General features: G+C 52.2%; 1 protein-coding gene across 1 annotated transcript; it reads right to left on the bottom strand.

Moving 5' to 3' along the window:
• Positions 1-5,276: 5,276 nt before the first annotated feature.
• On the bottom strand, positions 5,277-14,000 carry AVPR1B (arginine vasopressin receptor 1B). The gene is made up of 2 exons (XM_037495894.2): positions 12,370-14,000; positions 5,277-8,737 (listed from the first exon to the last, which is right to left on the bottom strand). The coding sequence occupies exons 1-2, from the start codon at positions 13,307-13,309 to the stop codon at positions 8,409-8,411; spliced, it is 1,269 nt and encodes a 422-aa protein (XP_037351791.1). The 5' UTR covers positions 13,310-14,000; the 3' UTR covers positions 5,277-8,408.
• Positions 14,001-14,495: the final 495 nt, after the last annotated feature.

Below are 14,495 nucleotides of genomic sequence, written 5' to 3'. Positions count from 1 at the left end.
GAAGGTATCCACAGCCACTGCAGCATGAGTTCGATCCCTGGCCAGAGAGGTGACCCAGCAGACCTCTCCTGTCTCCCTACTGCTCCCCTCAGCAGTGTATTTCAGTAGATCTGCCTGTTCTGCTCCCCACTATGTCTCTGGTGAATCCTCTCACACACCCCCACCCTCCTGAACCTCTGGTCTATATCCCAACTTTTGAATGTATAAATAAATAAAATAAATCTTTTTTAAAAAATAAAATGGATAACATGCAGTTAGCAGTAATTAGGTATATGATATTTTTTTTTCCAAAATCCATTTAACATATGCAATGAAAAGAAATGCTTGCTCACAATAGCTAAACAAATATAACAAAAACTGGAAACCATGGGTAAGTGCTAGCCAAATTCAAGGCCCAGAGCAGTGGTGTTCTCAACAGAGCTCCCCCGCCTGGCTCTAAAGGACCTGTCTCGCCCTGGTCCTGAGAGCAGTGAGTGACTTTCATCCTCCCAGTTTCCTCTTCCTCAAGATCATCTGAAGGAGCAGCTCAACCTGGGTTTCAGGGACTGGACTGGTCCAGCGGCCCCTTGCCTTGGAGCTGTCATGTGGTCCCGCTCCTGTGATGATCTGAATGTTTGCATCTCCCTAAGTTCATATACCGAAATCCTAACTCCAAACAAGATGATATTAGGAGATGGGGGCTTTGGGAAATGATTAGGATGGAGCCCTCATGAATGCTACAGGCTTCCAATAAAAAAAGACCCAGAGGGCTCCCTGAACCCCTTTCCTCATGTGAGGATATGAGACGTCTACCACACAGGAGGCCCTCACCGCCCACGCTGGCACCCTGACCTTGGACTTGCAGCCTCAGGAACTTTAAGAGATAAATTTCTCATTGTTTGCAAGCCACTCTGTCTATGTATGGCATTTTGTTATGGGAAGCACAAATGCTATTGACTAGAGAGGCAGAATGAGGAATAAACACCACCAACACCAACACTATAAATACTCTTTGCATCCAGAAATGAAACTACCTGTGGGTCTCATCTAAGAAGGAAAAAAAAAAAAAAGAATTCAAGAGTGCGTTGAAGAAGTTCAACAAGTTCCTGTGTACCCAGGAGAGTAGGCAGGGGCTCTGCTCAGAAGCTCCTGCACCCAGAGGGGCAAGCACAGCCACACGGGCCAGACGCCTGCTTGCTGCAGCTCTGCTGGCCCTGCAGGCTCGGGGGGGGGGGGGGGGGGGGGGGGCACACCTAAGGACTTGAGGATGTGAGTGGGTGGGGCCAAGGCCTGCATGACCTAGACACCGGGCAGGTAGGAGCCAGAAAACACATACCGAATAGCACGTGACAATGAGGGATTGACACAGAGCAGTGAAAGCAGAGCCCACATGCTCAGGCAGATTGGGTGTGAGAATGTTAGGATCAGGTCGACTTCATAGAAACAAAACTGTCCCAGAAAGGGTGATTTCTGATCTCCACCTGGAAAGAAGAGCAGAAAATCAACAGATGGAAGAAGAGGCAGAAGAAAAGGGAGCAGGGGCTCGGTCGATATTCCAGGACTGGTCTGGACTGAAATGCATGAAATGACGTGGCTGGACTCAGAGGTGATGCTCTGGGGCAGCAGTTACTATCGTAGAGAAGGGAAACCCGTAAGCCACCCACTGCTTAATCGAGGTCTTACTGGACTGAGCTATGATTGATGTCTAAGGCATGACATTTTATAGCAGATAAATATGTCATGTAAGGCAACACTCACACCCCCCTGACTGCTTATGCAGGGGAGTCTTCTGGGAGAGTGCTGCTTGAGAGCTGGAAGTGTAACTCCATCAAATGACTTACAGAGGTTGGATTCACCATCCGTAGAACAAAAGACCCCTTAGATGCTCTCATAAATAAAGAGGATGGATTGCAAGTACTAAGGCATTTGGGCCAATAAAGGTGATTGAGGGCAATGAACAGTTTGGAGTGATCCCCGAAGTCATTGCTAGCCATCTTGCTAGCAATAAAATAGAAGCTTGTGATACTTCTGTGAGCCCAAAGGGTCGACTGCCTAAATCTGTTGCCTGTTTGAGTAATCACTGTTTGAGGAGCTCAGTTTCCAGGGCAATGAATCCACTTTCTCCCACAATGTCTGTCATGGGAACCTCCAGGGCACCTCCAGGGAACACCTGTGCCACTCGCTCTGTGCTCTTCTATGATGAGGATGGCATGAAGATCTCTCCAGAACCATCTTATAACAAGATTTGGTGTTGGGAACCTATGGGTGGCTGACAGTGTGCCAATGATCAGTTGGACTACCGAGTAGACTGGAATAAATGAGAGTTGCCTTCACTGAATTATGATTTTTTTTAAAGATTTATTTATTTATGCATATAAGAACTGGGGTAAAGGCCAGAGGTGTGGGGGGGTGAGAGGATTCACCAGAGACAGAGTGGGGAACAGAACAGGCAGATAGACTGAAATACACTGCTGAGGGGAGCAGTGGGTGACACAGGAGAGGTCTGCAGCACCATGTGGGTAGCTCCCTGCCCGGGGATTGAACTCGTGCTGCAGTGGCTGCAGACTGCTTCATAGATCGCATCTTAACCACTTGTGCCACCAGGGAGGCCCTGAATTATGATTCTAAAGGCACAAGGATCCAAAAGCTCACCAGAGGAAAGCTGTCTGGAGGCTCCTAAGTCTACTAAAAATGGAGCTACCATTTGACCCGGCAATTCCACTCCTAGGGATCGGCCCAAAGGACACAAAAACATTGATTCAAAAGAACACCTGTACCCCTATGTTTATTGCAGCACTATTTGCAATAGGTAAAACCTGGAAACAACACAAATACCCAAAAGTAGATGACTGGATCAAGAAGATGTGGTACATATATACCATGGAATATTATTCAGCAATCAAAAAAGATAAACTCATGCCATTCACAGCAATGTGGATGGAACTGGAAGGAATGATGCTCAATGAAGTAAGCCAGAAGGAAAAAGAAAAATATTGGATGGTTTCACTTATAGTAGGAATACAGGGACACCAAATAAGAGATCAGTGTAAAAAAAAAAAAACAGTACAAAACACAACAAAGCAAAAATGAACAAATATAAATCAGAGACATCCTGCAGGGGAGGAGGAGGGAGAGGGATCAGAGGGAGGGAGGGAGGAGCACAGGGGACTGTGGTGATGGTGCACGGGTGCATTGGTGAAGGAAACTCTATGGGGACTACACCTGAGGGGGTGGGGGGAAGCAAATATTGTTTAAAAATGAACAATGATGTAAAAAAATATTTAAAAAATGCACATGCACACATGAAATAAATTATGATATTCCAGCTCTATGTAAGCAATTATGTTTTATATAATAAAAATCAAATGATCTAAAAGAGTTTTATAAGCCTTACAAAAACTTTATAAAATATTGTGTAAAGACTTAGTAAAGTGTTGTTTGCTACCCTGGTTTGTATAGCTTTGGTTAGTTTCTGTCCTATAAATAAAAATTCATAATTTAAAAGTAAAAAATAAAAGCTCACCATAGAGCTTCCGCAGAGAGGCGCTACCCACTGACCACACGGAAGAAACATTTGATGCCAAGATCAGTGAACTTTTTACTCCAGTGATCAGACAGACTTCTGGGCCCAGAGGGGATCTCAAGAAGTCATCTAATCCACACTCTCAGCCTCTAAATGAAGCACATGATAAAAACTTTATCTTATCTGTTTTTTGAGGTTCTATTAGTTCCCTCAAACACTCATCTTTTTTTTTTTTTTTAATAGAGGCATGCTTTATTTATTTATTTGTTTGTTTGTTTTGTTTTTTTTTTTTATACATGCACTGGGTACAGTCAGAAGCACGGGAGGGTGAGAGAATTCACCAGAGCCAGAGCGGGGAGCAGAGCAGGCAGAAGGACCGAAGTACACTGCTGAGGGGAGCAGCGGGCTGCAGGAGAGGTCTGCGCGCCATGTGGGACCCTCCTCCGGTGGCCGGGGAGCAGCCGGGGATCGAACCGGCTCCTCGGGCGCGGGCAGCTTCGCAACTCAGCGCTCAACCGCTGCGCCACCGGGGAGGCCCCAAACACTCATCTTTTAATAAATTTCTACACTCACTTTCTCATCCTGCAGTAAAAAAGTTCTTGCTTTTTGTCCTTCCCTTGCAAATACCTCCTCATGAACTTAGGAAGAAGCATGTGTCCAGGAGTCTCAGAAGAGCAGTGTCGTGTGGGGAAGCCTCTAGAACAATAGGAGAAAGCTCTTTGGAATCCTGGGTGACCTTCCCTGCCTGCCCCTGTGGCCACCACAGCTTCAGACCCACTCTCAGCGCCACACTGCCCCCTAGTGTCTCCAGGGCACACTGGTGTCCTTTTACTTCCTAAACTGGGTGAAACAGATGGTCATTCACACCTTTCAATTCCCTGGTGCCCGTGCTCACCCCCTGCTCTACTCAAGGAAATCAAAATTTATTTTAGCTTATATATCTTATTGTTATTGCCCCTGGGAAGTAAAGAAATTTCCTAGTCATTAAGAAGTTTTATTGGTCCATTTCAGCCACACTTCTGGATTCCTGAACCAGGAGTGAGCTGCTGTGGCCTGGGCTTAGTCTATAGCCCTTTGATAAATAAAAGACATATTTACATACACGACACACAGTCATCTGGAAAGTCACCAGTTCAACCAAACAACATAAAAAGTCATTCTGAAAAATTGCCACAGTCAACCAAGTCACCGCTTGCCATCCTCCACCTCCATCCTGCTCTCACATGGGTTCTAAGGAAATCAAGTCCTGTGTTTCAGATGCCACAGGATACTGTAAACATTTTAAAGAAGTGCCCGGCATTGTTCAATTTCTCCTGGAGTTTATGTCAGAAATAAGATTGACCTGAGAGGTCACAGGACCTCCTTCTTGCTCCCCACAGGCACTCACCGCCCTGAACCCATTCAAGGCTCTTGTAATTGTTCCAGAACATCAGTGAGAGCTTCTTAGAGGTACTGCTAAGCTGCTGTTTATAGATCCAGACAAGATCAGGTTCCTGCAGGACCTCCTAGAATATTCTCCCAGGGCCCCCAGCCTATGCCCAGGGCTCCCACTGGCCTCATCAGAAGATAACACCACGGCCTCCCTGGTGGTGCAAGGGGTTAAGCACAGCACTGTGAAGCTGTCTGCAGCCTCTGCAGCACAAGTTCGATCCCCAGCCGGCCAGAGAGCAGCCCACATGGTGCAGCAGACCTCTCCTGTCTCGCACACTGCTCCCCTCAGCTGTTGCATCGGGCAACATCACATTGACAAAGACACCAGAGTCATGCAGCAGGCTACATAATGCAGGATGCTGCTCAAGAGCAAGATCCTGTCATTTTTATTGATAGAATAATCATATAGCATCAGTGACGTGGGTTAGGAGAACAAGGAGAAAGGATAAGTGAAACTCAGGAATATCATCTAGGGCCTGGGGAGCATGAGTCTGCCAACCATGTTACCAGCTTGATGACCAAGTATTGTAATCAAAACCAGACCCCAGACCTCTGGCCATGGTCCTAATCTTATCAACAAGACATTCTACTAGTCAGCTTCTGGGGTCCCTTGTGATACATCAGTCCTCAGCCCCCTGGGCATTCCCAGTCATACCTCTTGATTCATACCCTTCCCAGAGTGATCAAGCTTTCTGCTCTTGACTGATATGAAAGGCACCTTGTAAGGTTGACTCCTATGTCTGACTGACCGGTTCTGAATGCCAGTTCTGATCTTGTCTAGGAATGCAGAACCGCAGGTAACTATAATGGCAGCTAAACAGGCCACTTAAGTTTAGCAGACCCACACTCAGCAGTGTGTTTCAGTCAGTCTGCCTGTTCTGGTCCCCACTCTGTCTCTGGTGAATCCTCTCACCACCAGCCCTGCACTCTGGCTTATATCCCAATTCTTGTATGCAGAAATAAATAAATCTTTTTTTTAAAAAAGGTGTTTTGTTTTTTTTTTAAAGACGATAACACCAGCTTTCTGGAAAAGGTCAAGTACAGCCTGTCCATAGGAGGAACAGTGAGAGTCCCAGACACCTGGATCCCCCTAATGAGACACAAAACTGGAATTATTATGGTGGTAAGAGGGGTGGCAGGGGAGTGCTAGAGAAGGCGAGGGGAGGCGCTGGCCAACCCTGACCCGAGGTCTCCTCTTCCACTCTGAACTGTGTGGTGTCTTAGCCCAGGCCCTGGCCCCCCACCAGCCCCACCCTGGGATAGGCATTGTTGCCCTTCTCGAACATCAAGAGTGTCTAGTTCTGTGTCTATAGTCTCACAAATTCCCCACAATGAGGTGAGCACTGTTATTTAGTTCTAAAAAATGTGGAGAACATTGCTCAGAGAGAGCAGATCTTGCCCAAGTTCATACAGGCAGAAAAGGGATGAGATTAGGAGCTAGGTCTTTTGGGAACAAACCTGGGGTTCCTTCTACCTCTCAGTCATCCTGATGAGCTGAGGTTTACTGAGCATCTACCATGAGGTCAGGAAATGTGGCCTGGGTGGGGGGTAGGGTTAGACATCAGCAGGAAAGAAGCAACTTTAACAGCCTGGCTGCCAGGGCAGGTTTCCAGGTCCAGCTGCATCTGGGCAGGGGGGCAGGCGGGAGTGGCAGGATGTCAGGAGAGAGCCGGGCAACAGGGCACATGAAGCGGGAGCCAGGGTCCTCCCGTCCACCTGATGTGTTGGGCTCACTGGGGCTCACGTCCCAGCCTCCAGCTCTCTTGCTGAACGGTTGGGGTATTTTCCTTGCTCATTACACTCCACTCAGGTTCTTTTCTTTTAAGGACACTTCTGAGAGCTCAGTGGCCTTTAAGAGTATCTCCAAAGTCACAGTCATTCCTCAAAGCTTCTCCGTGAGAGGAAGACAGAGCAGAGCCATCCAGCACCTCAAGCTGCTCTCAGGAGCCTAAATGCACCCAGCAAGCCCTCATGTTCATACAGAGAGCCTGGGCTTACAAACCACTTTTATGTCCACCATCCTATTGACAGTGACAATCGAGATAGCAAGGATTCACCGGCATATGACTGACACTGGCAGAACCGAGACACAGCTCTCCAGGCCTTTCAGCTGATGCTCTATCCACCATATGGTAGGGAGCCGCTCCATGAGGAAAACCCCCTGGAGTCAGTGAGGGTACGAGCAAGCCCCAGATTGTACCCTCCCAGCTGTCTCTCCCCACTTCAGCATCACAGAATTGAGGGGAAAGAGGTCCAAACTGCCATGGTGGGACCCACCGTCCCAGAAATGGGTCAGAAGGCATAAACGTCATTGTCATGAAAATCCAACAATTTCTCTAGCGCCCATGAGTCAGAACGCCCTGTGTCCCTCTGTTGTAATGCCATTTCCAGTGGAGCAGCCGTGAAAGGCTTCGGCTGGGGAGGACTTGAGAGATCATCCTGCTCTGCAGGGGAGGACACTCAGGCCCAGGCAGGGCAGGCGACTGGCCCAAGGTCGCACAGACCCCTGGGGCAGAGCAGTCTCAAGTCCCAGGGTCCGGCCCTGATCACATGTGAGCAGCACATGTCACGACATGTGAGCAGGCAGGAGATCTGTATGGGGTGCTGAGGAGCTGCTGGGAATCCAGAGCCACGTCACATCACAGTCTCTCAAAGGGCATCTCTTCCAAGCAGCCTCAGAGGAAGGAGCAGTGGGTTCCTGCCTGGAGGAGGAAGAACAAGCCACTGCTGCAGCCTATGAGGCTTCCTCCCACTCTTAATTCTATTGTGACCAGTTTCATCTCCTCCTCCTTCCCTCCCTTCTTCCTCCTCACTCTCGCCGAGTAAGTCACAGAACATGCACTGCGCCCCAGTCTATAAAGGGGACTTGTGGGGCGGAGAGAGACCGGCATTGGCAGCAAGCACTCATCCTGGCCGCCAGGCCCGCACTAAGCCCTCCACCTCCCTTACAAGACAGAGGGCATAGTGGGCAATGCCCAGACCCATTCACTTTTCGTCATCAAATAATCCCCCCTCTACTAACACAGAAGAAACCAGGAACCAGGCAGAATCCCCAGAGGCTTTCCTTTCCCTTCTGCTGGGGTAGGAGGGTGCCCAGCTGGGCAGGGCAAGCAGCACCCCCGACCACCTCTGCTTCCCACTGCCTGTTCATGGACTGTCCAACCGCCCCAGATTTGGGGCCACCTCTATCAGACAGGTGTGTTCTCGGACACCCTGGACATATAGCAGGATGGGAAAAGCAGGCGCTTTGATTCCCTTTGACTCCGTCATGTGAGGTTGGGTCCAGTGAGGGCAGCCTCAGTCTGAGAGGCAGCTGCTCCACCAGGATCAGGGCAGCCACTTTGGCCTCCTCTTTCTGCCTCAAACTGGGGCCCCCTTAGTCTCACCCTCGCCCCTCAGTTTTCATACAGTGCCTGAGATGAGCAGAGACCTCCCAGGAGCCCTGCCATTAGCACATGACTTCGAGTGGTGCTCCCTAAAAGGTGTGGGTTTCAGGGGGGGCTTCCCTGCCCACAGGCTCCAGGTCTTTCCAGTCCCCCTTGGGTTGGGGCCTCCCGCCAGGGCTGGGGCTGAGGCTGAAGGTGGGCAGGCCGCTGGAGCGGGTCAGCAGCGTGGTGCCCCGGCTGGAGAGGCTGCCATTGGAGAGCTGCCTGCGCATCCCGTGCCCTGCACTCCGGCAGCAGGGAAGGTGGCGCAGGGGGCGGGGCCGCAGGTGGCTGTTGAAGCTCATGTAGATCCAGGGGTTGCAGCAGCTGCTAAGGTTGCCCAAAAGCATGGAGATGGTGAAGGCCACATCTGTTGAATCTGTGGAGAGAAAAGTCTCAGAGTCACAGAGCTCCAACGGACCCAGGAGAGACTCCAGGAGGAGGAAAAGAACAGAGAAGCCCCGGAAAGAGAACACTCACTTGGGAGTCTACCATGAGAGAGGGGTACAGTGGGAGCTTGAACCTGGGGCTCACCTCACTCATCGTTTCTCTACCATGGACGAAGAGAACAACTGAGGTTTCCTCCAAGCCGAATTTAGAGGCATAAACCTAACCAGGGACAGGACCTGCCCAAATTTCAGACACTTTGCTTCAAAACCCAGACCTTGACTCTCCCAATGGCCTAGGCTAGGATGTGGCAGTTTCTATGAAACATACAAGGAGATAATGTGATTCTGGGCCAACTTTAGGCCCCTCCACCTCCATCCCCATTTCCATGCCAGGTGGTGCCCGGGCATTCTGCCCAGCACCACCCCTCAGGGGCAGGCTACTCATTCTGTCCTTCAGCCATTGAGTATGTAAGCACCAGCTGTGCCAGGCTGGTGCCAGGGACCAGTTAGGGCCTTGGTAGAGCCTGTCCACTTCACGGCATCATCTCCGCCTGCAGCACAGGGGCAGCCTGAGGCTGAGGGCGCCCAAGCATCCTGTTCCAAACTAAAACTTGTCCTGTGCTCAGAGATTAGACCCAGGAAAGGCACCATGGTGCACAGGAAAACAAATTTCTTATGCAGTGAAAATGAGAGCGTGTAAGGATTCTGATAAAGTTTCTTCCAGACGTAATATTCCTTCAAAGGACCAGGGGAAAGTCCACTCTCTGGGGTGGTGCCTGGCTCCGCCGGATGCACCATGCTCAAGGGCACAGTGTGGCTGGTGCAGTTACCTCGCCCAGCTCAGCGTGGCCTCATTGAACACAGTGTCAGAACTGGAGGCAGCTGGGGCTATGGCACAGACCTCAACCTTTCCTCTCTTGGGCAGCTAATCCACACCTACACCTGTTTCAGCACACTGAAAGCTTCTTCCTCTGCACAACTCCTGTGGGTGGGCTCGCAAATGTGCCTGCTCATGACCCCAGAAAAGGGAAACATGGGGTCAGAACATTTGAGAGGAGACAATTGTGGCAGTGGGGGAAGCTGGAGGCACCTGCAGTTGGAGGCACCAGACTAGGGCACAGACGTGAGGGTGACTGAGAGCATATATAGATGGAGGAGGGACGAGCCTCTGATAAGCAGCCTGCACTCTACCTGTGCTCTGGCCTACCCCCACTAACATGATACCAAGGGCCCTGGAGCCCAGGTGCAGACTTGGGCAGTTGCTTAGTCCTGGGGTGTAGTTTCATCTCATCTGCTCCACAGCAATATATATTTTGGGGGTTAGCTGAGGAGATTCACAGGTCCCCTTGCTTGGGAGAATCTGTTTGATTTGCTTCTTTTTTTGAAGTCAGCTCAGTGCAGGTGCTGGGATGAGCCACGAGCAGTCTGCAGAGGCCCCACTTCTCAGCCCAGAAGGCAGATCACTGAGGCCCAGTCACCAGCAGCCGCTGTGTCCTGGTGGAAACAGCTGTCAGAGGACACAGGGGTGGAGTAGAGACTGGTAGGCTCTGACCAGAGGCTCAGGGACTGGAGGGTCAGGGTGGTGCTGTAAAGGGAACTGGGTATATTGGGAAGTACGCTTAAAGTAATGAATCTCAGCCCAACTAACAGAACCTCAGAGGGCTTCCTTTTATCTGAAAGAGCACACTGTGTGATGACACCGTTCCTGTGCTCCTTGCACGGAAGGGCCCCTTGGAAAGTGGTCACCCAGTCTGCCCAGGTGATGGGTGTGCATTGAGGGACAGGGACGGATGATGGTGGACACAGCAGGCAGGCAGGACAGACTGCACTGGCTGAGGGCGGGATCCGCAGATGGGGGTGAATGGCCATCCCACACCCAGTGCCATCTATAAGCTGTGACTGTGGCAGTAAAACCTTACCTGGGTAACGCGTGACCTACAAAGACTTCAACTCGAGTCCTGGCCCCACCTCTTACCAGCAGTGGCACTTTGAACTAGTTATTTCACCTGAGTCTCAGGTTACTGAGATACAAATAAAGAAGGGCCCCCCTAAGTAGCTCAAGGACTGAATGTGCGGGGCACCCCAAGGAGCCCTCTGTCCTTCTATTCTGTGCTTGATGAGATGGAGCTGGTTGGAAGTAAAATGCTCATATCTTAAAGGGCAATTTGCAAACAGCCTCGGTCCAGGCTGCTGTCCAAAAGGTGGTTAAGAAGGGAAACTATGAGACCACAAGGTTGTAGGATTTCATCTCTCCAGAAAAGCAAAGCATTTGGCCTGAACGTGTCTCAGAAAATGAGATTAGAAACAAAAGCAGGGCCTCCCCAGTGGCACAGTGGGTTGAGCGCAGTGCTATGAAGCTGTCCACAGCCTCTGCAGCGCGGATTCGATTCCGGGCCAGCCAGGGAGATTCCCACATGGTGCGGCAGACCTCTCCTGTCTTGCCCTCTGCTCCCCTCAGCAGTTTTTTCGGTCCTTCTGCCTGTTCTGCTCCCCTCTCTGTCTCTTGTGAATCCTCTCACCCTCCCATGTCTCTGGCCTGTACCCAGTTCTTGTATAAATAAATCAATCTTTAAAAAATAAAAGAAAAAAGAAAAAAAAAGCACAAGAGATGGTGGACCACCCCAAGGGCTGGCAGGAGTCGCTGCCTGTGTCCGCTGGCCACTGACCCACTCAGGAAGAAGCTCTGCACGGGCCTGTCCAGGGCAGGCTCCTGTTATACCCACCATCAGCACTGAGGCAGGGTGCACACAGCCCCCCAACCCCCAGTCCCCCAGCCTGTCGACACATCCCTGTTGTCACATTCCATTTAGGAGAGCAGGAACAGATGATGCTGAACCCCCTCCCTGCCTTCCTGCTCACCTCCGACAGCCGGGCCAGCTGGCCATGACTAGTAACCTACCGTGCTCCAGGAAAAAGATGAGAGCAAAGTCTCCCATGTGCCAACTGCAAGGACCTCTCTTTTTTTTTTTTTTATCATTTGGAGGGAAAGCTTCTCCTCCCTCCTTTCAGAATTAGGATTATGGGTGGGTGGGGGGTGAAGAAAGAGAGGAGACAGCAGCCCCGGTTCGGTGCTTGACTTTGTGGTTCTCCAGTTGTGTGGCCTTGGACAGAGGATGCTTCCTCTTGAAGCACCTGCTTCAGCATTAGCAAAATGAAGGGGCTGAACTTGAAATTTTAGGCTTGCCACATGCCAGCCTATTTAATTGGAAGGAGGTCAAAGTCACTTCTGGGGGCAGGAAGGGAGAGTGCTGAGAGACAGCTTATGGGCCGCATCCTGGGCCCAGTCATGGGAAAATCTCTTTGGACTTGGTCACTCTCTGATTCCACAGCTAAAGTAGCAAAGTGGTGACTGTTGGCCAACTCTGCCAATGGTTTTATTTCATCAGGGCCACATGGTATTTCTAAATGTTGAAATTAATTACCAAAATTTAAGAATGTGACAATTTCACTTAAAAGACAGCACATGGCATCAGCAGGCTGGACGGGAATGGCTTCTTAACTGCTTCCAATCATCGGTTACCTGCATGACCCTGGGAGGCACAATGGCCCTGCCTGACCTCCCGCTCTCCCCTGCTGTCCACTGTCCATGCCTCCCCTCTCCCGCCCCAGACCACACACTTACCTTCATCAGGGCCGTTCTTGTCCCACACAGACCACATCTGGACACTGAAGAAGGGCGCCCAGCAGGCGATGTAGGCCAGCACTATGACGAAGGTCATCTTCACAGTGCGGATCTTGGCCCGAGAGATGGTGCTGATGCTGCTGACCCGGGAGGGCAGGCCCTGTGTCCATGCAGCTGGGGGAGCAGGGGAGGGCCTGTCCCATGTCCTCCAGCCCCTGCCTTCTACCCTCCAGGCCTGTGTCTTGACTTTTAGGTTCTTACAGATCTCATGGCAGATGAGGCTGTAGCAGGCAGTGAGCATGGCCACGGGCAGGACAAAGATGGCCACAGTGGTCCAGGTGATGTAGGCCCGTGGTCCCCAAGGGAAGCGGAAGTCTGCCCAGCAGTCCAGTACCCCCGAGCCCTGGATCACCTCCCGCAAGGAAAAAATGAAGACTTGAGGGAGGCTGAGGACAGCGGCCAGCAGCCAGGGGGCAGCAATGAGGGGGTAGGTGGACTGGTTGGGCTGCTGGAGGCTGCGCAGGGGGTGGCAGACAGCCAGGTAGCGGTCCAGCGTCATCGCCAGCAGCATGTAGGTGGACGCAAACATGCTGAGCACCTGCAGGTACTTGACGGCTCTGCAGAGGATATCAGGGCCCTGGAAGCGGTAGGTGATGTCCCACAGCAGCTGGGGCAGCACCTGGAAGAGCGCCACGCCCAGGTCTGTCAGGGCAAGGTGCAGCACAAACAGGTGCATGCGGGAGCGCTTACAGCCCGGCCGGCCCAGCGTCAGCAGCACCGTCAGGTTGCCCCCTGTTGCCAGCACCAGGACAGTGGCCAGGATTCCGATCTCCACCTTGGCCAGGTCCTCATCCCGGCCCAGCCAGGGCGTGGTGGCATTGGGGGCAGAGAGGGTGCCCCTGGGGGTGGGATGGGTAGCCCACGGTCGCCCAGAATCCATGGTCAAAGCTTGCTAGGAGGGAAGATGGGAGGGGTGAGGGTGAAAGTGGAGAGGTCGTGCAGATGAAATGGAGTGGGGAGAGGAAGGAGAAAGGAGGGGTGACACGGAGGAGGCTGGAAATGAGTGGAAATAGTTACTAGGTCAGACTTAGAGAGGAAGAGGTGGGATGAGATCAGAAAGACCAGGCAGCAGAGATCGCTGATCAGAGAGGAGTGAGGTTTCCGGGAACCAACAGAAGGAGGATCAGGGAGCCAGAGCAGGAAAAATGGAGGCTGTGCAGGGTGAGGCTTCTGGAAGGAGAAGGCTGCCGCCACTCCAAATCCACCCCAGATTCATTTGCTCCAAGCTTTTCTGGGAGCCAAAAGCAGATACCCACAAGCCCGCTCCCAGGCCATCACTGCAGCCAGCCAGGCTGGAAGCCCCAGGGAGCGCCTCCAGCTGCAGCGATGAGAGCCTGGGCTTGGGCAAGGGGCTTTATGAGCTCCCAGGCCAGTCCAGCTGCCAATGGGGCGAAGGTTGGCTCCTGCAGAGGAGGCGGAGTGAGACTCACAGGCACCCCCTGGGTGGGCGGAGACTCGATGGATGAGCTGGGGGATTGGGGGTTGGGGAGGGTCCGGGCGGAGGAAGAGGACGAAAGAGAAAGAAAGAGGAGGCTCACCAGCGCCCACCGACCCAGGGAGCTGCAGGTGGACTCACCTACACTGCGCCCTGCAACCCCCAGCTGTCCCCGACAGGTGCACACACCCCCCGCCCCCCCCCCCGCAGGGCTCCAGCGACCAGCCCCGCCAGAGGCTCCCAGCAAGCCCAGGACAGGTCCCCTTCTGCCGGGCGCCAGGTGCGCCAGGCGCAGCCAGGGGGAACCCTCAGTCCTGGGCGGAGTCTGACCAGACTTGGGGGCGGCGCAGGAGAGAGCAGGGTATTTGCGTCCCCATGGGAGGTCTTAACAGCACCTTCAAAGAGTGTCTTTCACCACTAGGTCCTAAAATCCGTTAACCACCCCCTTTCTCCCATCGCAGTGAAGTGGAAAACGGAGGCCCAGAGAACGCTGGAAGGTCGCAGAACCAGTGGTCAGTAGAGGCGGGACGCGCCTGGCCCAGGGCGCTGTAGGAGCCGCGCACTGGCCGCCTGACCCACTGGACTGCGCCAGAGGCAGGGGCTGCAGCACAAATGAAAGTAAAACACTGTT

This window comes from Talpa occidentalis, unplaced genomic scaffold (assembly GCF_014898055.3).
Source record: "Talpa occidentalis isolate TD23 unplaced genomic scaffold, MPIMG_talOcc4v2.1 talOcc4.8, whole genome shotgun sequence".
NCBI classification, from domain to species: Eukaryota; Metazoa; Chordata; class Mammalia; order Eulipotyphla; family Talpidae; genus Talpa; species Talpa occidentalis.
Note: the sequence above shows the minus strand (reverse complement) of the source record. Positions and strands in the feature narration are given on the sequence as shown.